The following is a 24,124-nucleotide window of genomic DNA, read 5'->3' on the forward strand; positions in this document are numbered from 1 at the left end:
CCACCTCCACACACCCACCAGATACTTCACACCCCACCTCCTCACACCCACCAGATACTTCACACCCCACCTCCACACACCCACCAGATACTTCATACCCCACCTCCACACACCCACTACACACACAGAACACATACACTACACTAACACCACATGCCCCATCCCCTACACCACCCTCCCAAACACACAACACCCCTTACACACACACTACCCCCCACACCACACACACTCTACTCCCACACACACACCATCCCCCACCCACAGGCGCCCAGCAATCCAAAGAACTTGATTAGACCCCGTGTGTGCGCTCACCTGCGGTTTCATTGCATTCAAAGTTAATGACGCTCACCCGCTGAAAGCCTGAGCTGCATGCGTCTCCTCCCAAATAGAGCAAGGTGAGGTCGCCATCAGAGTATCTAGATTTTGTGAAGATATACATACATAAATACGTGGTGGAACCAACAAAGAAATGTGAATTTTTTAAAACGTCTGCATTAACTTAAGCCTTCTGCATTACCACCACCAAATCACTGCTGACATAAACCAGCAAGCTCTCTAGGCAGCGGGGGAAAGCGTCTGGAGGAAATGAGTTCCCAACGTACAGGCTTGTCATCCTTTTACTTCAAAGTACTAACTGGCTGAAGAAAGAGGTCGGGGTTTTGCTCTGAGCACGAAGAGATGTTCTCATCTTCCTCTCATTTTCAGGTTTGGTACAAAATAAATAATGTCCAAGAATCCCACAGTGATCCGAGCACCCACCACGACCACAATCTGACCTGAGAGATCCTGGACAACACGTACTTTCAGAGAACTGCATTTTCATAATGCTTTTGTGAATATAACAACCAGAATTGCACTGAGTGGATTTTTTTAGTTGTTTAAAATTTTTATATAATGTGAAAGCCATTTGAGATTCTCAAATTCCCAGGCAAAAATCAAAATTCCTCAAAAAGGTAAATTTTAAAATATAAAAGCTGTGTCTATCCTAAATTTATTAAATACTTTTCTTACTGTACAGTTCCTTACAAACAATCGACGTGCACAAGGAACCAATTTATCGGAAGCACTCTGCTATGTCGTTTAAAGCCAGAAAAAAAAGTCCAACCGTCATTACGTTAGTGACAGATGACGGGCTGCCGAAATCAGAGGGGAAGGAATGCTGGCTTATCTGATTTTCCTGTACTTTATGGAAAGCAGGAGGAGGAAGACGATTAGGGGAGCGAGCTTTGTTTCACAAGGACGGACACAATGCACTTCAGAATTACGAGGGGCCTGTTTACGCACCGGAGGGTTTGGTTCTGGTATCTTCCGGCCACTTTGACTTGAGTGGACTCAGCCTTTTTCACTTGGCAAACTGCAGCTCCTTTATTCTCGCAGACTTGTGCTTCAGTTTCTCCACAGACATTCAAGTAAAAAATATACTCTTTGCTCTCTGCGGTATAGGACAGGGGGTGTGACGCTAAAAAAAGAGGACACACGAGAAGAGACAGCGTTATCTCAGTGAACACCAGAAAGTTACAGTGTTACTTCAAACTTCAATCCCAGCTCCCCAACAGCCCGCACTACAGCTCCCTCCTTCCCAGCGGCCGGGTTAATTCAGCCCACACAGCCCACACCCTGCGTCTCCACACGGCCCCCACTCACATTTGTTCAGTGAGAGCGGTTTAAGGTCGATGGAAATGTCGTGCTGCTCACTGTTCAGAGAACAGGTTTTACTCTCCAGATAATCCCGGTGGCAAGCATACTCAGTGATCCACTCCACCTCATAGCGGCAGCTGGACTTCGCAGTGAGCTTGGGAATGGTGCCCTGTTAGGAACCATTGAAAAGGAGTAAGAGGAATTTTTTATCACCCAAGTGAAGTGCAGATTTTCCATGCCTTCGAAAAGCTCAAAGACGGACTGTTGGGTTCTTACATTTTCTGTTCCTGTGTTTTGAATCACAACTACCCCCAACACATTCCGATTATTTGACTTGTGACGACGCAATTTACGTACAACCTCTGAGGCACGGCCTACACCTGACTTCCAGAGGTGCGCTCAACCTTCAGCCAAAGTGTTGTCAGACAGTCATTTCTGAAAGGCACGTGGCCCAATGCTTCTTTAAATCAGACGTGCCTCACCGGAGCAGGATGGAAATTGCTGTGCGTGTACAACTGGGGAGGTGATCACGGCCCTTTTCATAAGGTTGTCAAAGGGTCTTGGGGCCTGAGGCCGAGTCCCCCTCATCTGCACACTCAAATCGGCTTCTGCTCCTGGATGAAGCTACAGCATGGCCACCCACAAACCCTGGGCCTGCCACTTTGCCCTGAGACCTGCTTGTGCAAACCAAGAGCAAGTGTGCTCATCTTCAGTGTGGACTGCGGAGGATGCTGATGAGGTCACTACTCACTCTGCACCAGTGTCACTCACCCTGGGGAGAAACGTCTCCTCCACTGAAATGTTTCAGTGCACTCAGTACACTAGGAATAGCTGTGCTGTTTCTACTAGTACCAGCTGCCGTGGAGTCAACTCTGCCTCAGGGCAAGCCTCTGTGTGTCAGAGTACAACTGTGCTCCACAGGATTTTCAATGGTTCATTTTTTACAAGTAGATCGGCAGGCCTTTCTTCTGAGTGCCTCTGGATGGTCTCGAACCATCAACCTTTGGGTTAGCAGCCGAGCGCATTCACCATGTGCACTGCCCAGGGACTATGTACCAAGCATGCCGGGCACAGCGCTGCATGCTGGGCTTCCACACAGAGGTCATGCTGTTAGTACGCGGCAGAGCTGTAAGCCCAACCCTCCTCTGTATCAGACTCGGAATCCAGGCCTCTAACCTCTCGGCTCAGAGCAGTCTGACACAGTGACGCAGTGCAGAGTGTGTAGTGACAGAAGCCAGACACCACGGACCACATGCTATATGATTCTATTTACATGCAATGTCCAGAAGAGGCAAAGCCATAGAGACAGGAAGTAGACTAGTGGTCTCCAGGGGGCGGGTGAGAACAGGGAGTGACTACAGAGGGGCACAAGGGTTCTTTGGAGATGAAAACGTTCTCAAATTGACTGTGGTGATGGCTGCACAATTTTGTGGATATACTAATAACCACCGAATGGTACTTAAACCCAGTGAATTTTACAGTATATAAATTCAATAAAGTTTTTTTATAAAGATCAGTATGACAAGATGAACTCCTAAAAGCACTCGGTGGGCCAACATCAATATTGAGTCCCCAGCTTACAAGAGGCTTCCGTTCTGATGACTCCGTCATTAAGTCAGTCCAGATGTAAGTCAAATGTCTAAATTTTTTTTTTTTTTTTTTAGTTTTCATTATTATTGCCTTTTATTAACAGTATCTTTATAAATTCAACTTTATTTGTCTTTAGGGATTGGAAACATTACATACAAACTTATATGTAGTTTTACATTTTATATAGTAGATATTACTAACGGTAAGATGCACACACAAAAAAAGACCGTCTTAAGTGCGGTTCGTCATAACTCAAATACGTCGTTAAGTCGGGGACTAAAACCAAAAAAAAAAACAAACCCGTTGCCATCAAGTTGATTCTGACTCATAGCGGCCCTACAGAACAGTGTAGAACTGCCCCATAGGGTTTCTAAGGCTCTAATCTTTATAGAAGCACACTGCCACACCTTTCTCCCACAGAGCAGTTGGTAGGTTTGAACCACCAATCTTTTGGTTAGCAGCCGAGCGCTTAACCACTGCGTCACCAGGGCTCCTATTAAGTAGGGGGCTCCCTGTACTTAAATATAAACCTTTCAGGTATTCAGGTATCTGAGGACATCTAAAACAAGCTCTGCCCAGCAAACAACCAAGCTTGAAACAGAACCCAGACACCAAGAACAAGTCTAGTAACAGCCAACGCCTTGCATCCCATAGGGGAGAAAAGAGGGAAACCCTGACTTCCTCCACTGCAACAGAGAAAAATGTTTCTTACTGAAGACGGGGTGAGGGTGGAGGGCAGAAAACACCCAAGACCACTATGAGCTAAGAACGTTTCATGAAGCTTAAATTACAAGATCTTGATTCAAGCCTGCAGACAGCTATGGAAAGTATAAATAAACGTTGTTCGGCATTCAGAACTAGTTTCATTCATTCAGAACTAGTTTCAGTTACGGCTCTACAGGCCTTTAAGAGGCTGACACAGGCATGAGGTACACAGACAGGAGGATGCTGAGGCAGGACCGTGCTCATATCTCCACAGCCCCCCACAAAATGCAGGCCAACCGCCAGCATGAAATGAGAGCAAATTCCACCCTTGTTTGGGGGGAGAGGGAGGGTGGGTGTCTGGCAAAGGAATTCAGCATGCCCCGCTTCGTTCTATTACAAGACAGCAGAAATAAATAAAAGGAAAACCTAGCCCTTCCTCCCTGAGGAATGCGTTGTCTTCTACGCTGCAGCCCAGGGCCCGTTAAAAGGAAAACACGTAAATAGCAGGCTGGCATGTGCAGACAGTGCCGGGCAGGGAGACGAAGGACGGGTACAACCCAGGGCCCCTCCAGGAGTTTACAATGTCAGGACGTTTAATAAACAGCCAGAGAACAGCAGTCATAAATCTGCCTGTGAGTGAGAGAGGGGGAGGGAGGCGGGAGGGAGGGAAGCTCAAGGAAGAAAGCAGAAAGCTCCCTTCCGGCTGTAACTCTCCCGCACTGATATCCCCCAAACTTCAGCCACTGCCGCCACAGTTTCTGCCACGTCTGCAAACCATCTGAGCTACTCATTTCTTAGTATGTTTCTCAGTAGTTCTTAATATGTGACTATTTTTAACTTGCTTCATCACTCTATAGCAATAATATCCATGAAATCACAGACTTGAGATTATACTGATGCTTTTTCAAATATGCATTAAAATCAGCCCACAATCAGAATTTTAAAACCTGTCCAAGAGCCTCTTAAAATCATCCCACGCAGCACTATAACACACCATCCCACATGAGCCTACGTGGAGGCCCCTCTGGTTCCTGAGGAAAAGCAACACCCAAACCATTCTCCCCAGCCAGCTTGCACGCAGGGCAGGACCTATTCCAGGAAGCACAGGTCTCCCACGTCTCCTTCTGACATTCCCGGGGATGCATGTCTGTAGCTCGGCCTTTCCAGCGCCCAGCCCCACCTGCCCCACGCAAATGCAAACTTGTGTCCCCGCAGACAACCCAGGCTGACTCTGGCACATTCCCTGCTGGGAAGTCACCCTCAGACAGGTCACTCACCTCTCTCCGCTCTGAGGGGCACACAAAGGTAATAGTCACCGCTGGGCTGTGACCGTCACAGAAGTCTGGTTTGGCTGCCCCTTCCTTCACATAACTCAGGACAAGCCTGGACGATATATATTAAAAAAAAAAAAAGAGACTGTGTCAAAAGTGTAAGTTACATTCAAATTAATTTGTTGCCCTGAACATTCAGCACACTTAACTGGGGGGAGGAGGAGAAGAGAAGAAAACATTAAAATATAAAAAAAGCCACAGTATAAAATAACATCAATTCATTCCCATTTGAAAAAATTAATTTCACAATAAACTTTCATGACTATTACACGACTTCAGTGTCTTCATAAAAAAAATAAATGAAACAACCAATGTGTCAATCTCAAATTCTAACAAAAGCTATTTGAGTTTAAAAAAAACAAAATTGTAAGTGATCTAACAAAACAAAAAGAAATAAAACACAGATAGGCAAGCAGATCCGACTTTTGGCCCAGGAGGCTACACATCTCCTCCGGGAACAGCCACAAGCGAAGGCCAAGATATTCTCTTTCACCCTGAAGATAACCCAGCACGCTGGCCTGACAGCCACATAACGCTCACTCTCCTCTCACGTCCATAGCAGAAGCCAGCGTGGCAGCAGGAAGAGGACCGCGCTCACAGGAGGAGTCCCTGGTGTCAGTGTGCGATGCACCTACTATCCTGGGCCCAGGGACAAGGACGGCTGGAAAGAGAGCGGCCCACCTGAACTCTGAAGGTGGGCTCGAGCTTCCTGCCCAGCACTCTGAAAGCACTGGTAGACCCTGGCTCGTGGTGACCCCACGTCTATCAGAGCAGAACTGTGCTCCACGGGGTTCTCAATGGCTGATTTTTCGGAAGTAGATCACCAGGCCTTTCTTCTGAGGCACCTCTGGGTGGACTCGAATTGTTAACCTTTCAGTTAGCTGAGCGTGTTCACCGTTTCCACAACTCGGGACTCCCCAAGGGTTAAGTCCTCTCAAATCCTCCCAGTCTGAAGAATCCCCAGTTTGTCACTTGGGACAGTCCTACAGAAACTATCCGAACATTCTTAAATTTAGGTTGTGCCCAGATCTCTTCTATGGAGGGAAGTGCCGTCTGTAAGTACACACCATCCCGACACCCACCCGATACCCCACTAATTCCAGACTACAGCAAGCGGCAAGAGGCTTCCCCGGAAGCTCACTGGATTGGGAGAAACTCCTCGATGTAAGCTCCGGGCATGGCGACGCGTGACACACGGGAGAAAACACACTTCCACTGAGACAAAGTACAGAGGCAGAAGAGTGTACACACACTGCACGGCTTAGTACCCGGCCCGAGCTGCCCCTCCCTGGGACCGATGGGGCCCGCCACCTCCATCAGGAAGTTCTGCTCCCTAGAAGAATGCCTGCAAACTGCCCCTCTGTCTCTTGCCTCCTAGTGTTTTTCAAAGAACCAATAGCTATGGACACAAAAGCAGCTGTGTGCTAGACATGAAATGGAATGGAAAATATCACAAGGCACCTTAAGGTAGCTATTATTTCATGAAACCTATCTGCAGCTACATAAACATATGCACACACACGTATGCACGCACACGCAGCCGATCCTCATCATTCGTGGATCTCCTATTTGCGAATTCGCCTACTTTCTAAGATTTATTTGTGATCCAACTGAACAGCCCCAGTGCTTCTGCAGTCGTCTGCGGTCCCACTGCACGCACACTGCCAGCTGCATCCAAGCCAGGCGACCCTCTGCCTTCTCGTGTGGGCTCTTGCACTGTAGGTAAGAGTCCTTTCTGCAGTCTACTCAGTGGGATGTTTTTCCCATTTTTGTGCTTTTTATTGGTGATTTCACCGTTTAAAATGACCCAGGTATGGTGCTGAAGTGAAGTGTTCCTAAGAGCAAGCCTTACCGAGAACATATGCGTGTTACTTGAGGAACGGGCTTGTTGGTTCAATCAGATATCTGAGACCAAATGGGCAGCTCCTGACCAAAAGGCAGGAAAGGACAGGAACTGGATGAATGAACACAGGGGACCCAGGATGGAAAGGGGGAGCATGCTGTCACACTGTGGGGACTGCAACCAATGTCACAAAACCATGTTGTGTATAAACTTTGGAATAAGAAATTAACTTGAGCTGTCAACTTTCACCTAAAGCACAATAAAAAAAAGAATTAAGCAAATTTATAGAGACCAAAGATTATTAGGGGTTACCGGGGCTAGGAAGGCAGGGGAAAGGGGAGTTTTTGCTTAGGGGGCATTGATGTTTTGTTAGTGGTGGTGGAACGATGCGGGAAAGGACAGCAGGAATGGTCGCACAACTTGTAGATGTAAATCCATGTCACTGAATTGTACATGGAGACATTTTTGGGTGGTGTTATGCTTTGTTATGTGTATTTAACAATAAGAAAGAAGATATGAATATCCAAATAAAATAACTAACATAAATTTTTCTCTTTTTAAAAAAAAATAAAGGGAGAAAATACGTGTGTTGCATACACTTCGTTCAGGCATGAATTACAGTGCTGTTGACTGTTGAATTCAATGTTAATGAATCCATTTTATATATTAAATAAGGTGTCTTTACACAGAAGTGCACATAAAACAGGGTTACGTGCTGATGGGTTGGTGAAAACGTGAGCAGAGGCTCCCAGGAACCTTACCCCGTATGTCCCCATAGCAACAGTCCAGAGGTCACTGATTCAGGGTTCACAGTGACTCTAAAGACATAACTGCTATCTGTATTAGATCCTGATATACATTTGTACCTCTACAAGAGACAAGTGATTAGAAAGTAAGCAACAAGCTCAATAGCCTCCAAGACTCAGCACTGACCAGTAACCTGACAAGCACATGTGAAGCCATATTCTGCAGGGACGACCCCAAGCCCCTGTTGCAAGAGGGGATGTTCCTCGCAATGCCCCGAAGAGCCGGGTTCCTGCCAACGATTACAAACACAGCAGCGCTGGGGGCCGCAGACTGACCTGTCCTTGCCCACGAGCTTCAGCCCCTCCTTCGGTCGGCCAACGTCGAAAACCTGGTCCCCTCTCACCAGGCAGGCGGCAGTGCCGGAGGGGCAGGCACGCAGGGAGTCTGCGAGGAAGCACATGGGATGCTCAATCAGACCGTGTTTCAGTCGTGGTCACCACGGCTACCCTTTGAGCCAGCGTCCCCTTTAAAAAACTGGAGCTTTGTAAAGTTTCTGTAAGTAATGTGAGATAGGAGAAGTTTGGAAACAAAAAAGAGCCAGGATCAGATGCCATTCTGAGACCCTGGGCTAGTCTGCACATGGTTTTTCTCGTCTGTAAAATGACAGTGACAGCCCCCACCCTGCAGGGCTGCTGGGAAGATCGGGGAGAAGTATGTGAAGTGTCACTTGGCAGCTGGCACAATATGTGCCCAGCAAACAGTGACTATTATTTATAGTTCAGGAATGTACCCCACCTTCTCCTAGATATGAACGTTTAGCATTATCCCCTTCCAAGCTATAAACAGACCAGAAGATGCAGGCATTCTGTAGATAGTGGAAAGATTAGGAGATTAGCAGAAAGAATCCAGACAGTTTTAGCTTCAAACCCCAGATCCACCACTTCCTGTCTCTGTAACTTTGGCCTAACTACACATCTATCCAACTGCCAGTTTGCTATCTCAGAGGTCTGGGGGAGGATCACAGACAAGAACATACAAAATGTGCCTAGAACAAGGCCACCACCAGCAGTAACTGTGATTCCTACAGCCTTGCTGCCCTCTACCCTGTGTTACTTTGCTAAGCACTTACAGGTCTGACATCTAATACATTACTAGGTTTCCTTGTTTACTGCGTCTATCTGCACCCACTTGACTACAAGCTCCAGGAGGACTTTGATGCTGTACCTCCAGTGCCCGGCGAAATAAGTCCTGAGCACATAGCAGGGGTCTGAAAAATATTTCTCCCATGAATGAGTGAGTGAATAATACTAGCACCTTGCTTGGTGCTTTCACTGCCTTATCAGTCAAGGCAGGAGGGTGATTGTATCCTGTCCAGTCTTCCGTGAGGAGTCACCAGCTCTTGAATGGAAAAGTGACCTTTAATTCTCAAGCCACCCAAATACAGGGAGGTAGGATGAAATCTCACTCACTGGGCTGTTGAGCTCCACAGACAGTTCTTGCTGTGCGGTAGGCTACCTGCCCTTGGAACAGCTCAACGTTAGACATGCCACTGGATTTATTTAAGGCAAAACGTGAGGCCTGTGTCAACTAGTATGCAAGGAGCTGAGTACACAGAAGCAACCCAAACCTATTCGTGAGGATGGGAGGCTCACATTCAAACTTGGTTTGAGGCTCATGGCAATTTTCTGTGGATGGAGAATGTCTGGTCGCCAGCTGGGGCACCTCCTGTGTGAATCAAAGTCTTTGATGTTCAACTCAGTTGCTAGCAAATTGAGAACAATGTGTATGAACAAAAATATGCAATGAATTCAGAGAATTCTCCAAGTGATAAAGGACCAGAAATCTACATCTATCTTCCACGCCAGAACAGCATATTATTTCAAAATTCAGTGACCTATAGGATTCTTCAACTGTATAACCAACTTGAATTACAGGCTCACTTAAGACAAAGACTTGCTTCATCTGCCTTTTTCCAAAAGAACTCTAAAGGCTGTCTCTGCAGAACAAGAGAAAGACTTAATAACCTGACATGGAAAATTTAAAGTTATCACTGGTCACTTTTGGTGAGCTGTGTGTGGCACGTTTATTTCTGAAACTGTTTAGAAATAACACACAAACAAGATAGTATATAATGCATATGTACAATTTGAAAAACAATTGTAAATTAACACTCATGTACCTACTACCCTGGTGGCACAGTGGTTAAGTGTTCAGCTGATAACCAAAAGGTCCGCCGTTCGAATCCACCACGTGCTCCTTGGAAACTCTATGAGGCAGTTCTACTCAGTCCTATAGGGTCACTGTGAGTCGGAATCAACCCGACGGCAACGGGTTTGGTTTTTTTGGTTACTTACTATCCAGCAATACCCCCATGTATTGAATTTTTTTTTTTTTTTAACTTTTTCAAATCTTTCTAAAGCCAAAGTATCATGCACTTTGTCTTGTGACAAACACTTTCTTAGGGGACCTAATCAGTGGCATGGATGTCCAAACAGGAATAAGGGTAGAAGGGAAAAGATAAGGAAACCTTTTTAACAATTCTTGCCCCCCGCAGCTCCCAGCCCACAGAGACTCAGACCTATGTCTCGACAAACGTTGATGAACAGAGAAGTGCCAGGATCAGAGTCATCCACCAGGTAACCGCCACTGCTCCTGATCAGGGGATTTAAGTCATGCTTCTTGAACTCTGCGTCAAACACGTAGCAGGGCACCTAGAAGAGAGGAGCGGAGAGTGAGTTCCCAACGCACATCTTCTCGGGACTCGTGGATCGGCAAAGTTTGTGACGAGCGCCTCCTAACACTGCTCTCCATTCCTTAAGGTTTCTCAGGCCATGATGACCCTCAACGACAAGAAAAACCAAAGCAAGTCCACATCATTTTGGTATCTCGACTCGCTTATTCGAGGACTGGGCTTCTGAAGCAGCTCTCTCATCTGCATCCCCAGCTCTGCCCTCCCTACCAGGTCATTTCCACCAGCAGGCTACAGTATCTACCCTTTAAACACGCCTCCCCCACCCCTAACACCCCCCTCGCTATCGTGCCGCACCTCTGCAATGCACCGCAAAAGCTCCTGGACTGTCCACACCCATCACCTCCTCTTTCTCACCCTACCCCATCCTCTCTTGAACATAGTCACGTTGGGTTCCTGTCCCCTGCTCCCCCAAACCACTCCTGCCAGGCCACCAGGGAACTCCTCGTGGTCAGACCCAATGTTCATTTCCTAGTCTTTACCTCACTCTATCTCACAGCGTCATTAGACATTACTTCCTGAAACATTCCTTCCTTTTGCTTCCTGGCCACAGAGAGGGCCCTGGTCTTCCTTCCGCCCCACTACCTGCTCTCCTCTGCCTCCTGGGAACACTTCTCATCTTCTTTCTAAAACCAGCTGCCGTGGAGTCAACTCCCAACTCATGAGGACCGCACGTGTGTCGGAGTGGTACTGTGCTCCACAGGGTTTTCAATGGCTGATTTTTTGGAAGTAGATCACCAGGCCTGTCCTCCAAGGCACCTCAGGTGGATTCAAACTTCCAATCTTTCAGTTAGAAGCTGAGCGTGTTAACCGTTTGCACCACCCAGAGACTCCATCTTCCTTCTGACTAACTCTAAATGCAGAGGTGCTCACAGACCTCAACCCTGTCCACACTCACCTCCTTGGTGATCTCCTCCATTGCCGTGGCTTTAAGTACCTGCCAATGATTCCCAGATTGATGTCTCCAGCCCTGAGAACTGCCCCCGAACTCCAGACTTAGATAACCAACCACAGAGCAGAAACTGTGGTTGCAAGAAGAGATGCTGGAGACAGACAGAAACTCTGGCTCTGACACTTAGCAGCTGTGTGACCATGAGCAAATTTAACCTCTCTGTGCCTCAGCTTCCCCATGTGTCTAATGAAAAGAACAGTTTAGACTTCATAGAGTTGCTATAAGGGCTGGATGAGTTCATGTATGTAAAGCCTTAGAACAGTTCCTGCTGCTGCTATTTATTACCGTCCCTTGGATGAGGCCCCCCATGATCTCCAGCCTCGTCTTCCACCACTCCCCCTCACTCCACTTGGCCACGCTGCTCTCCTGGTGCAGGTCAGCACGGGATCTCCTGCCGCCTCTACCGGGTGAGCCTCCTCCGTACATCTGTGCAGCGCTCTCCCTCCCTCCATTCAGGTCTCTGGTGCCACGTCACCTGCTTAGCGTCTCTACCTAAGACAGCAACTTCCCCTTCTCTCTATCCCCGCACGCTGCTTTACTTTTCTTCATAGCACTTAGATGTATAACATCAGGTACTGCTATTTGTTTAAGGACCCTGGGTGGTGGCCACGGTTTATGCTCAACTACCTACTGAAAGGTTGGCGGTTCAAACCTGCCCAGCAGGCACCGCAAACAAAGGCCTGGCAATCTGCCTCCGTAAAGATTACAGCCAAGAAAACCCTATGGAGCAGTTCTACTCCGTAACACACAGTGTTGCCATGAGTCAGAATCAACTCAATGGCAAGGGTTTGGGGTTTTTTTTTAAGCTATTTGTTTACTTGTCAGTTTCCTCTCACTGATACAAGCTCGTTAAGGGTGGTGTCATGGATTGAATTGTATCCCCCAAAAATATCTGTCAATTTAGCTAGGCCATGATTCCCCTTATTGTGTAACTGTCCACCATTTTGTCATCTGATGTGATTTAATCCTATCTTGAAGATGTTAATGAGATGGGATGACTGGCAGTTATGTTAATGAGGCAGGACTCAATCTGCAAGATTAGGTTGTGTCTTAAACCAATCTCTTTCAAGATATAAAAGACAGAAGTGAGCAGAGACGGGGGGGACCTCATATCACCAAGAAACAAGAGCCAGGAGAATACCGTGGCCTTTGGACTCGGGGTTCCTATGCTGAGAAGCTCCTCGACTGGGAAAGATTGCCAACAAGGACCTTCCTCCAGAACCAACAGAGAGAAAGCCTTCCCCTGGAGCTGGCCCCTGAATTCGGACTTCTAGCTTCCTAAACCGTGAGAGAATAATCTTCTGTTTGTTAAAGCCATCCACTTGTGGGATTTCTGTTATAGCAGCACTAGGCAACTAAGACAGGCAGTGTCCTCACTGCTACAGCCCTAACACACGTACAGCACAGTAAATATTTGTTCACTAAAATACACAGATGAGTACCTCATCTGGGCATCTTAATCCATCCTTACTCATCTCACTCTCTCATCTCTGTGAACTAATTAAACTAATGCCCTTTTATTTTAAACATGTCAAGGAACCTATCGTAGTTGGCAAGAACCTTTACTTCAGAAAGTTCCAGCTATTTCTGAAGGCAAAGCACTCAGGCCCGGCGATGTACCCCAGAGCAAACAAGGCTCCGGTCAGCTAGTTAACACCCTCCACTGTTACTTCTTTCATCTGAAACATCCTCATAAGTTGTATTTCCAAAATAATACACTAGTATGATTTTAATCCTCCCCTGGCAAGGAATATTCTAAAAATGTATGTCCTCTGCAATCATTTCAAGGTAACTACTTTTATCCCTTTCTACGGATAATTCCCCTAACGTTTTGTCTTCTAGACTGAAGTATTCACAGGCAGGTCTATTCACAGACTTTAACAGCTTAACATTTAGCTTCCAGGTTTGTGTTACAAAGGGGCTCTCAAGCCTGCAGGAATGTTCTAACCCACTAACCTTTCCCCCAGTCCTGTTTCCAGAGATTTCATGGAGGGTGAACAATGACATCAAGCAGCTTACAGGGGAAGTCCCTCCTCACAGCCTCAGGGGACACATGAAGACACTCAACCACATCCTTCAAGTCCTCTCCCATCACCAGAGGAGCCTTTCAGAAGTGAGTCAGTGATAACGAGGTTAGGGCCCCAGGGCTCCAAGGGCACAGGCAACTGGAGCCAGAGGGGACAAAGTTCAGAGGCGCACAGAAAGGCAATTGAAAAAAACAAAATTGTCACAGCAGATTGTAATTAGGGCCCAATGAAAGGCAACTACACGTGCCCGCAATCCCATGAAATCTAAAGCTTGTCATCCCACAGCAAGATAATTCAGAAACTTGAACTCCAGGGGGGAGGGATTCAGCAGACTGGTGAGGGCAGGAGACAAGCAGCAGCTGGCCAGCTGGCAAAACGAAAGCCTGGGAGAGCCGAGGAAACAGGGCAGTGTCGGCAAGAGGAAGGACCGGCCACGTGTGAAAAAGCCCCGAGTTCTGAGCCCGGCTCAGTTTCACGGGAGGCTTGAGGGACTCAGCTTGCAGGCACCAGCTCAGGGCGGCTGGCCTATCCTGCCATCTCCCTCCTCCAGGACAGAAGTGACACCTCACAGCGTCCACAGGACTGGAGTGTGCACTGGATACGCAGCAGAGGCCACTGGGGAAGCCTGGGAGAAAGTCTTCCACCTCACGCTCCCCTGAGCGAGGCAATGGAGACATTCAGAAGGACAGAAACCCAGGAGTGAGGGGGTGGTGGGTCAGCTTCACACTCCTCACACTGAAGTAATGGTGCTGACACTGTCTTATGTATATTAATCTGATTTATTTAACTCTGGAAAGATTCCTAGCATGCCAGTTCTGAATTTTATACATTCCCAGAAATGCTACGGTAGGGCACGCATGTCCAAAATCTTTCAAAGAAATAATTATCTAAAAAACTCCTACCGGAATCCACTGAACGAGCATGGCACCAATTGCCTGGGACTACCATGATCTTCACCCATCAAATCAATCTAAGTTTGACGAGGCAAAACCAAAGAAACAAGACGACGGCAATCAAGTATGGCTCTAAACTAGATCTGGATCTTCCTTCTTCCTTAAGGCATGATGAGTGTTTTGATAAGTACATAAAACATTTCAAATATGTTTTGAAGTTATCATACCATAGTCTGTAGGGTATAATCACATCATACTGAAGACAGAAAAAAAGGGAGTCTGCTTTATTGTGACTTGGTAATGGTGACCGCAGCTGCTTTTTCTAGCAGTCAATATGCTCGTCAGCAGTTCCCATTAACTCTTCTATCCCCAAGGTAGAAAAAAACCTGAGGTCGTGAACATGGTGATGTCGTCCACACCCCTGGTCTCTGGGCTCCCTGAAAGCAATAACCATTTTAAAATCATATGAAACCCCTACTCCTCAGGCCACAATAGGAAAACTGAATTAGTAAAACCCCAGCTGCCAACCATACCTAAACAGATGATAAAAACCCAACTGCAAACATTTCTCATGCTTAGATGAGCTTCTAAAAGAAATTAAAATCCACTGTTGTGAGAAAAACACAGACTGCACCTCTTCACCAGCACCCACTCACCCCCCACAAGAGCTATTTAGAACAGGGGTCAGCATCCTTTCTCCATAAAGGGCCACACAGTAAATATTTTGGGCTTTGTGGGTCACATAGGTCTCTGGCGCCTGGTACATTCTTCTTTGTTTACAAGTTTTAAAAATGTAAAAATCACATTCTTAGCTCCAGAGCTGGACAAAAGCAGGCTGGGGCAGCGTGTAGCCATGGGTGTGGCCCGCGGGCTGATTTAGAACATAAAGAATGTAGAAAGCAAGTTTCTATTTACTTATTTTGAAGTTAATTTTTTCCCAGGTTGGAGGGAAGACACAACAGTCAATTCAGCAAAACAAGCTAAGAGGGACACTGAGGTGAAATAGAAAAAAGGGCTCTCGTGCTCAGGCTGGAGACTCAAGGCCCAAGAGAACATCTGCGGGGGCCAACGGGCCTGAGGCCTAGCGAAGGAGAGCAGAACACTCATCTCTCTGTGGCCTCAGACTCCAGCCGCCTGCTGAAGCTCCTCAGGTTCAGCTACCTGGATGATTTGGCACGAATATCCACCGACCCACCCAGCCCCGGCACCCCACAGATTTGTTTTTTGAGATGCTTTTCCTATCATTAACAGTATATGCTCAAACACTTTCACATAAGTTTTAAAACTTACTAAACAAAGTTTGAATTTGACACTACTGTGGTGCAAACGATTAACGCGTTCGGCTGCTAACTGAAAGGGTGGCATTTCAAGTCTACCCAGAGATGCCTCGGAAGAAAGGCCTGGCAATCTACTCTCAAAAAGTCAGCGATTGGAAACCCTATGGAGCACAGTTCTGCTCTGACATACACGGGGTCGCGACGAGTCAGAGTCGACTCGACAACAACTGGTGGCCTAACAGTAACTGGGTCATTTTATTAGACCTTAATTCTTTCTCAACTTTAAACTTATTTTTCAATGAGCATTGGTGATGGTCTTTAAGCTAGGAGACAACATTATGCCTCTTATACTTCTGTATCAGATGGCATTTTCTTTTATAAACTGCCATATTTGAAACATGAGCGATACTTTATAACTTATGACTTAGATTTGGTTTTATTTTTAAGAAACAAACTTCTCTCTTTTTGCCCTTCTCACACTACACTTGTTTACCAACCATTGTTTAGTTCCCAGCTCCTTACAGTAAGTCTTTGAACTTCATCCTGAAAAGCAGAAAGCTAGCGGACAAAAGGGAAAATAATCAATTAACTAGGCTGCTGTCCGGGTGGGACAGGAAGCCACCACTGAGACCAGGCGGGATGGGAGGGACAGGGACGTGCAGCACACTGTCTCCAGTGTCCAGGGAAGTCCAGCAGCAGAGCCAACCCCAGAGGCCACGTGCAGAGGAAGGGATGAGCTCACAGCTGGTGGAGAGGACGCCTCCTTATCCCCAAGAACGGCTTGGCCAGGGGCTGTCCAAATAATCACAGGGAAAGGGTGGAAGTAGAGATAACGGTGATCTAGTCTCGGGGGAAATGGCACCAAATGTAAGGGGTGGGGCACCTGGCCTAGGCTCACAATGCAACCAGAAGCAACCTCAAGGTCAGGGAGAGAATGGATTTAATAGTCAGAATGGGCAGAGTGGGGCGCACCACCTGCAGGAAGTCGACAAAGGAGGAGGACTTAGTCAGGGCAAAGCTGACAGCTCCTTCATGGAGAGTGAAGACTCTCCGCCAAGGCCAATCATGCTACTTGGCTTACAGAGCTGCAGAGCACCAGAGCCCAGAACCCTCATCGGGCAAGCCAGCACACTAAGAATCACAGCCTGTGATATTTAAAATGCCGTTCTAAAACTAAGAACTGCCCAGAAGAAGTTTTAACAATGGAATCACATGGCATCTTTGCTTAACTGGAGTTTGAAAACTAAAAAAAATTTTCATCCCAAGCGGTTAAAATCAAATCTGAAAGGTCCCAGAGTTTACTTCATAAACATGTGGCCTTAAAACTCACGGTTACCTCTTTACGGGCTTTAAACATGCCTTTCTTGCAGGCCGCCGATGTCCTCCACTCAAAGTAATGCACACACTCTGCTGCAGTGACAAATTCAGGAGTTCCCTATTTAAAGGAAAATTTAAAACAAGTTACCATGCCACGTATCACAAGATTTTCTTTTTTAAAGTTAGAACACAGTAAAGGCTAATGAAAATGAAGTAGCAACAAGAAGGGCAGAAGGGGGAAAAAAAAAGAAGAAAGTGCAACCATTTTAGTTAAACAAGCTCATCAAGAAGTTCCCAGACCCAAAAATCCTGAAACAAAACTTTCACGAAATCGCGTTGGAATTTTGGTATAACTGGTCCAAGACTGTTCCACTGGCCCCAACTACGCAAGTACAGTAAGCTCAGGGGAGCTAATCCTTGGAGTCACTCGGCTCTCAAACTCCAAATGTTCTCTTAACCGAATGCCAACAAAATCGAAGCCAGAAACGTGAACTCATGTTTCCTGTGAGCTGAGGGCGGAGGCCCATCTGGATCCGTCTCTAGCGAATACACCTAACAGACACAGGACTCAGCCTCAGCCTCACTTCAGACAGTCACACAAGCAAGGAGAGCCGATTCCCCACTAGCCAGCTACGGGAACTCACCAATACACACTGCCCTGTGCGAATTCAGGTTTTGCCTTCAAAACTCTGTTTCTTGTATGGTGAAAATAGATGTCTTAAAGGAAATAAGTTAAAATTAAAATAGCAGGCAGCTTACTCTGTCAGCAAGACCTTCATATTTCATACCACTGAAGACAGATTCTTTTTTCAGGTCTCACCATGTGCAAATGTGTAATCAATGGGCTGATCCAGAATTAACACTATAAGTACTATTTTTAAAGTTCTTTAGATGAGGCATCATGAGCTTGAAGACACAATGGTCACAGCACCAAATTCTAATCTGATACTTTAAAGCAACTTGGTGGCCCCTTGAGGTCCACTCAACCTGAGTTTTCTAAGCACTTGGGTTCCTGCACTGAGGAGAGTACACTCACAGGATTTGCACACAAATTGCTAACCCTAAAAGTTAGCAATCATTCACTGAGAGCTCCTTTCTAAATACTAAAAATTAAAACCAACAAATCACATACAATATGCACAGAGGAAGAACAAACATCATGCTTTCTGCAATTAAGGCCCCTTTCAACATTGGGTAATAATCAAAAGGCTGGGAATTCCATCACCGGCTGGCCGAGGCTGCCTCTAAATAGATGTCGGTCTCTCCAATTTAATGTAAATGAGGAAAGAAAAACAGTTGTTAAAAATAAACACATGGCCCTAAAACCTGTCAAAATGAAATGCTGGGAGAAGAGGTTTTAGAAATAAAAAAAATGGTGCTTGCGGCATGAACATTAAACAGTGCTCCGAGCTGTAACGCACTAACCAGTTAGACATGGAGACTTACATAGGATGCAGATCAAGTTTCACTTCAAGGTTTTAACTGCAGACTTGTGGTTTGTTTACTGGTTCTTGATGGTGATCGTGATTTGGTTTGGGTGTGTGTTTGTGTTTTTAGTTCTGTTCACTTATTCTTTCTGAAAAATCTGTGCAAGAAGAACACCCATGGGGCACACATGTTTAGCAAGACAAATACATAAAGTGACTCTGTGTGGACTTACCAGAGTTTTCCCACACAGAAAGGTGATGCTACTCTGGAATTTGTGATCTGTATTTGGCTGCTCACAACTCACTGTTGTGCTGAATTCCAGAAGAGATCTGGTTCCATTTTTCAAAAGAGAGTCACCTATTAAGAGAAGGCAGAGAATGAACAAGCTATAAAACATACGTAACCTTAAAACTATTTCCAAGGATAAGCAAAATTAAAAGTGGCAGTATAATTCATCTGAAAGCTTAGACACTTACAAACTATTCCTCCCCAGAATTCTCCATCTCAGGAACGGCATCCCCATCCACCCAGCTGTTCAAGCTCCAAACACATACCTGGAGTCCTATCTTCCTCTCATCCACCACATTTTCAATATGTCAGAAAGTTCTACTGGTTCTACCTCCTCAATAACTATGTCTCACATCCACCCATCTCTACTACTCTTCTCACTACTGTTAAAATCACTACCACCTCTCGCCTGTATTCTCGCCTCCTAACTGGCCCCTTTGCTTCCATTCTCATCTCGCCGCTCACTCATTCTCCTCCCCCATCCATTTTGCACCACGGTGATCTTAAACACATAAATCAGAACACATAACTCTGCCACGAAACTCTTCATTAACTCCCCATCACACATGCTATAAAACCAAAATTCTTTAGCATGGCCCACAAGTAGGGTGACCATGTCTCAGCCTGGAACATTGTCCTGGAGTAATTAAGAACTCTCCCTTCTACTCTCCAAAAGTGTCCCAGTTTGGATGATGATGAACTATTTGCTCACCTTATCTGTAAGTCCCTACAAGCCTAAGGCTCTATCTATCCTTATCTCCCGCATTCTTCCCTGACTCACTGTCCTTCAACTGCCTTGGCCTCATGCCAACCTCATGACTACCCCCCAGGACCCGTGCACCTGCCATTTCATTGCTTTAGAATGCTTCTCTAACATGTCTTCTAATGGCTGACTCCTGGTCATTTGAATCACAGCTCAAACTCCATTTTTACAAAGAAGTCCCCAGTTGTCCCACCACTCCTTCACATTACACAATTTTACTTTCTTTCTTCACACTATTATCTTATACTGTCTTATGTCATTGTTCATATGTCATCTTTCTCCCTAACTAGAATGCAAGCTCCATGACAATGAATATTTTGTCTCTCGTTTACCTTTGTATCCCAACTCTTAAATCTGCACCTAAGTTTGTGATAACTATTTGTTAAACATTTATTGACTAAAACCCTAGCTCACAACCATTCTTTCAGGTGGATCTGTGTAGTACGAATTTAAAAAGCAAAAAGTTCCAGAATAGTTAAGACTGCGTATGTGAAGTATATGAGCACCCATATGAATGTATGTATGTATTTTTAGAAGCATATATAGTGATCTATAAGGCTTCTGTCCAAACTTAACAGTAGCTACCCCCTGAGGACTTCAAGGAAAGGATAAAGAAGGAAGCAGGAACCCTTTATTTCATGTGCTTCTGTATTGTCTGAAATTTTGAACAAGCAAGAAATTCTTTGGAATTAACATCAACAAGATTTAAGTGTCAAATAATGCATTCTTATTGACATATGTGGCTAAACTGTCAGATTATTAATTAGGTAACATATGCAAAAGGCTTAGCAACTGCCTGGCATATTCTAAGTGCTTAATAAATGTTAGCTCCTGGTAGCAATAGCAAGAAGTTTTCACTTGGTTTAAGAGACAATGATTTCAGCACGCCCTCAAACATTTTTAAAAGAGTTGTTTCTTACTACTAATATCTCTCTTGCACGCGCACACACACACAGTTCTTTGTAGAAATATAGAACTAACGTGGGAAAGTCTACAGATAGGTTAGTGCTCTAGACACATTTCTGAGCTTTAAGTAAGAGTCTCTCAGACAAAGAAAACCTACATGGCAGAAAGGGGAAAGAGATCACAACGGAGATTAGTCAATGTCTATATCGGTTTTGCCAGGTTCTTAGTCTTTTCTTAAAAGCAGTGACAGCATTCTGTACTCTCGTGCTGTGGGTGGTGAGCAAACGGCTGTGGCTGGGGTGCCTCAGGCTCTGCCAGTGGGGCCCTCCTCCACATCGCCCGAGGTCTTGGGACACTAAGACTGGGTCCTGCCTTCTCTCATTTGCACTATCTGACAAAATAAACACCATCCACCCCTAAGGGTAAATAAGGCTAGCAGCCAAAGAAAATAAGATATTTGAGGAACACAACCACTTCCAAAGGAAAAAAAAAAGCTGGATTATAGCTGGAACAGAATGCGAACTATGAGAACAGACATAAAAGAACCTCATAAACCTATTTTAAGAGATAAGATATTAGCAATCTAAGAGTGAAATAAGCAGAAATAATAGATATAAAAAAATAACAGATGAAACTTCTAAAAACACATAATAGATGGAAAATAGCACAAAGGCTACAGCTGACAAACAAATTAACAAACTTTAAGACCAAACTGAAGAAATGTTCCAGAAGAAAAAGAGAAAAAACAAAGAAACAGAATATACAAAAAAAGAGGCAAGACATGGGAGAGAAGTTGAAGTGCTGACATCCAGAAAATAGGAGTCCCAGAAGAAGAAGGAAGAAGAGGAGAAAATGGTTGGGAAAAAAAAAAATTCTATATAAGTCCAAAAAATAAAGGGAGATGAAAGACCTCTGACTGACAGAACACAGAGCATGCCAAAGAGAAGAGAAGGAAAAACCCACACCTAGTCACATTATAAAGAGCCCTGGTGGCACAGTGGTTAAAAGCAATTGACTTCTAACTGAAAGGTCAGCAGTTGGAAACCACCAGCCGCTCCACAAGAGAAAGATGTGGCGGCCTGCTTCCATAGAGATTTACAACCTTGGAAACCCTATGGGGTTGCTATGAGTCAGAATCAACTCAATAGCAGTGGGTTTTAGTCATATTACGGTGAATTTTAATATCCAAAGACAAACAAAATTTTCTGAAACTTCTGGAGAAAAAGAATAGATCCCATGCAATAGATAACTCAATAGAAAAATGCACAGGGCATAATCAGACAAACAGAACAAAAATATATGCCAATAAATACACGAAGAGATGTTCAACATCACTGGTTATCAAGGAATTAGAAATTAAGACCACAATGGCATACCACTTACATCCATTCCACTGGCAAAAATGAGATACTCTGATGCTATGATCCAGAGTGCTCCTATGTTGCTGGTGGAAATGTAAACTGGTATAACTTTGTGTGAGTCAGCACAGCATTATGTTCTCGAATTGAATATTCACGTACCCTACAATCTAGTTATACTGCACCCTTAGGTATACAGACGAGAACACCATGCACATACATTAACAGGAAACGTATGAAACAACATCTAGTGTTATTCACAATAGTGAGAGCATGGACACAACCCATAAATAAGAGTAAAGAAATTAACTTTGATGGATCCACACAACAGAATATTATACAGCAGTTAAAAGAACTGAAACACAATGAAAGATAACAATATGGCCAATTTTTAGCAATATAATATTGCCGTTATCAATAAGTTCCAAAAATTTGCACATAGCATGATATACATTCTTTATGAAGTTAAACACATTACATACACACATGTTTGGACTTATCAACAGATATGGATAGACAGGGTAATAAAAATTTTAAATACTGAATTCAGGCTAATGGTTACTTCCATTAATGGTTACTTCCAGTGGCGGCAGGGGGACCGAGGGGTGGCGGAACACATAGCTAGTAGTTATTGTCAAAGGCCTAGCTTTTGTTAGAGTCGGGATTCATTACATAAACACTAATTTTCAAACAAAAGAAAAAGATTAGTCTCTCGATTAATGAGTGTGTGTTAGGAACTCAGGATTATGACTGATCCAATTTGATACATACACCTGAGATCTAAAAAAAAAAAAAAAAAAAGAACAACTCTCCCCCACCCAACCCCTAAAAAAGGAAAAAGAGCAGGGAGTGGAAACCAATGGCGGGGGGGCGTAGGGCTGCCACACAGCAACAAGCTGGAAGCACACTGGACCTTCGTGGTTCTTTCTCCCGCCTGCGTACAAAGGTCTGCTGGGATCATCTACCTCTGCCCGAAACTCCCAGAGTCTGTACTAAACTGTTTCCTCTAACGGGGTCAGCCAAAAGGGTTCAGAAGGCCTGCAGCAGCTCCAGGTACCGAGGACAGCGCCCCGCAGCCCCGCCTGCACGTGGGCGTGCCCGGAGGCGGGCCAGGTGGGCGTGTTTGGAGGCGGGCCCAGAATATGGGGCGGGGTTTCCACACGTCCTGCGGCGCAGCTCCTCCCCTGCGCACAGAAGGCGGCGGGCGGCCGCGGGAGGTGGACTAGCGGGATCTCAGCCGCGGACCGGCTCGGTGTCCCGCGGCCGCCCACCCGCTCGCCTCGGCGGACCCCAGACTAATACAGCTTCTGCACCGCCTGGCCGCCCGCCTCAGCGGTCCTCAGACCAACATCGCCTCTTCACCCACAGGGGCGGTGATCCCCTGCTGCTGCGGAAGAGTTCGGGGAGCGCCTTGTCAAGTGCCGAGCCAATCCGGAAAATGAAACTCAAAGAGCCCTGGAGCCTGGGCGGAGGGTCTGGAGACCGTGCCTGGGTCCGGGTCCGGGGTACCTCGCCGTCAGGACGCCTCACTGCGGTCAGGACCCCTCAGCGCCCGCCAGGTCCACCCGGCGCCCTCGCCTTCATTTCTTCTCGACCAGTCGGCGGGCCCAGCCCAACCCGGGGGTCGCGCAGAGACCGCAGGGAATCGCAGCATCCAGCGGCCTGGGTCCCGCTCGGACCGACGACCACGCTCGGAGCGCCAACGTGGACCACGCCAGGCCACTGCGGCCTACGGGGCGCGGTGCGAACAGGCGGTGGGCCTCGGTCTGCGCCCGGGCCACCTCATTCCGGCCGCCTCACCGCGAGGGGGCCACCTCACTCCGAGCCCGCCTCATCGCACTGGGGCCGCCTCACTCCGGGCCGTCTCACCGCACAGGGCGCGCCTCACCGCGCCGGGGCCGCCCCACTGCGCCGCCTCACTCCGAGCCCGCCTCACCGCAGCGGGTCCGCCTCCAGCCGGGCCGCCTCACTCCGAGCCCGCCTCACCGCACCGGGTCCGCCTCACTCCGAGCCCGCCTCAGCACACCGGATCCATCTCACTCCAGGCCGCCTCACGCCGAGGCCGCCACACCGCGCGGGGGCTGCCTCACTCCAAGCCCGCCTCAACGCACCGAGGCCGCCTCACCGCGCCGGGTCCGCCTCACTCCGGGCCACCTCACCGCGCCGAAGCCGCCTCACTCTGAGCCCACCTCACCGCGCCAGGGCCGCCTCACTCCGGGCCACCTCACCGCGCCGGAGCCGCCTCACTCCGGGCCACCTCCCCGCGCCGGGGCCGCCTCACTCCGAGCCCACCTCCCCGCGCTGGGGCCGCC

General features: G+C 46.7%; 1 protein-coding gene across 1 annotated transcript in view; it reads right to left on the reverse strand.

Moving 5' to 3' along the window:
* IGF2R (insulin like growth factor 2 receptor) overlaps positions 1-24,124 on the reverse strand; it is a 118,963-nt gene that overhangs the window by 63,412 nt on the left and 31,427 nt on the right. The window contains exons 3-10 of the mRNA XM_023728639.1: positions 18,730-18,854; positions 17,089-17,187; positions 10,433-10,565; positions 8,190-8,298; positions 5,211-5,316; positions 1,645-1,807; positions 1,285-1,459; positions 313-416 (exon numbers count right to left, since the gene is read on the reverse strand). Coding sequence (XP_023584407.1) covers positions 313-416; positions 1,285-1,459; positions 1,645-1,807; positions 5,211-5,316; positions 8,190-8,298; positions 10,433-10,565; positions 17,089-17,187; positions 18,730-18,854 — 1,014 coding nt within the window. The remainder of the gene's footprint in view (positions 1-312; positions 417-1,284; positions 1,460-1,644; positions 1,808-5,210; positions 5,317-8,189; positions 8,299-10,432; positions 10,566-17,088; positions 17,188-18,729; positions 18,855-24,124) is intronic.

Source organism: Trichechus manatus, unplaced genomic scaffold (assembly GCF_000243295.1).
Source record: "Trichechus manatus latirostris isolate Lorelei unplaced genomic scaffold, TriManLat1.0 scaffold00002, whole genome shotgun sequence".
Lineage (NCBI taxonomy): Eukaryota > Metazoa > Chordata > Mammalia > Sirenia > Trichechidae > Trichechus > Trichechus manatus.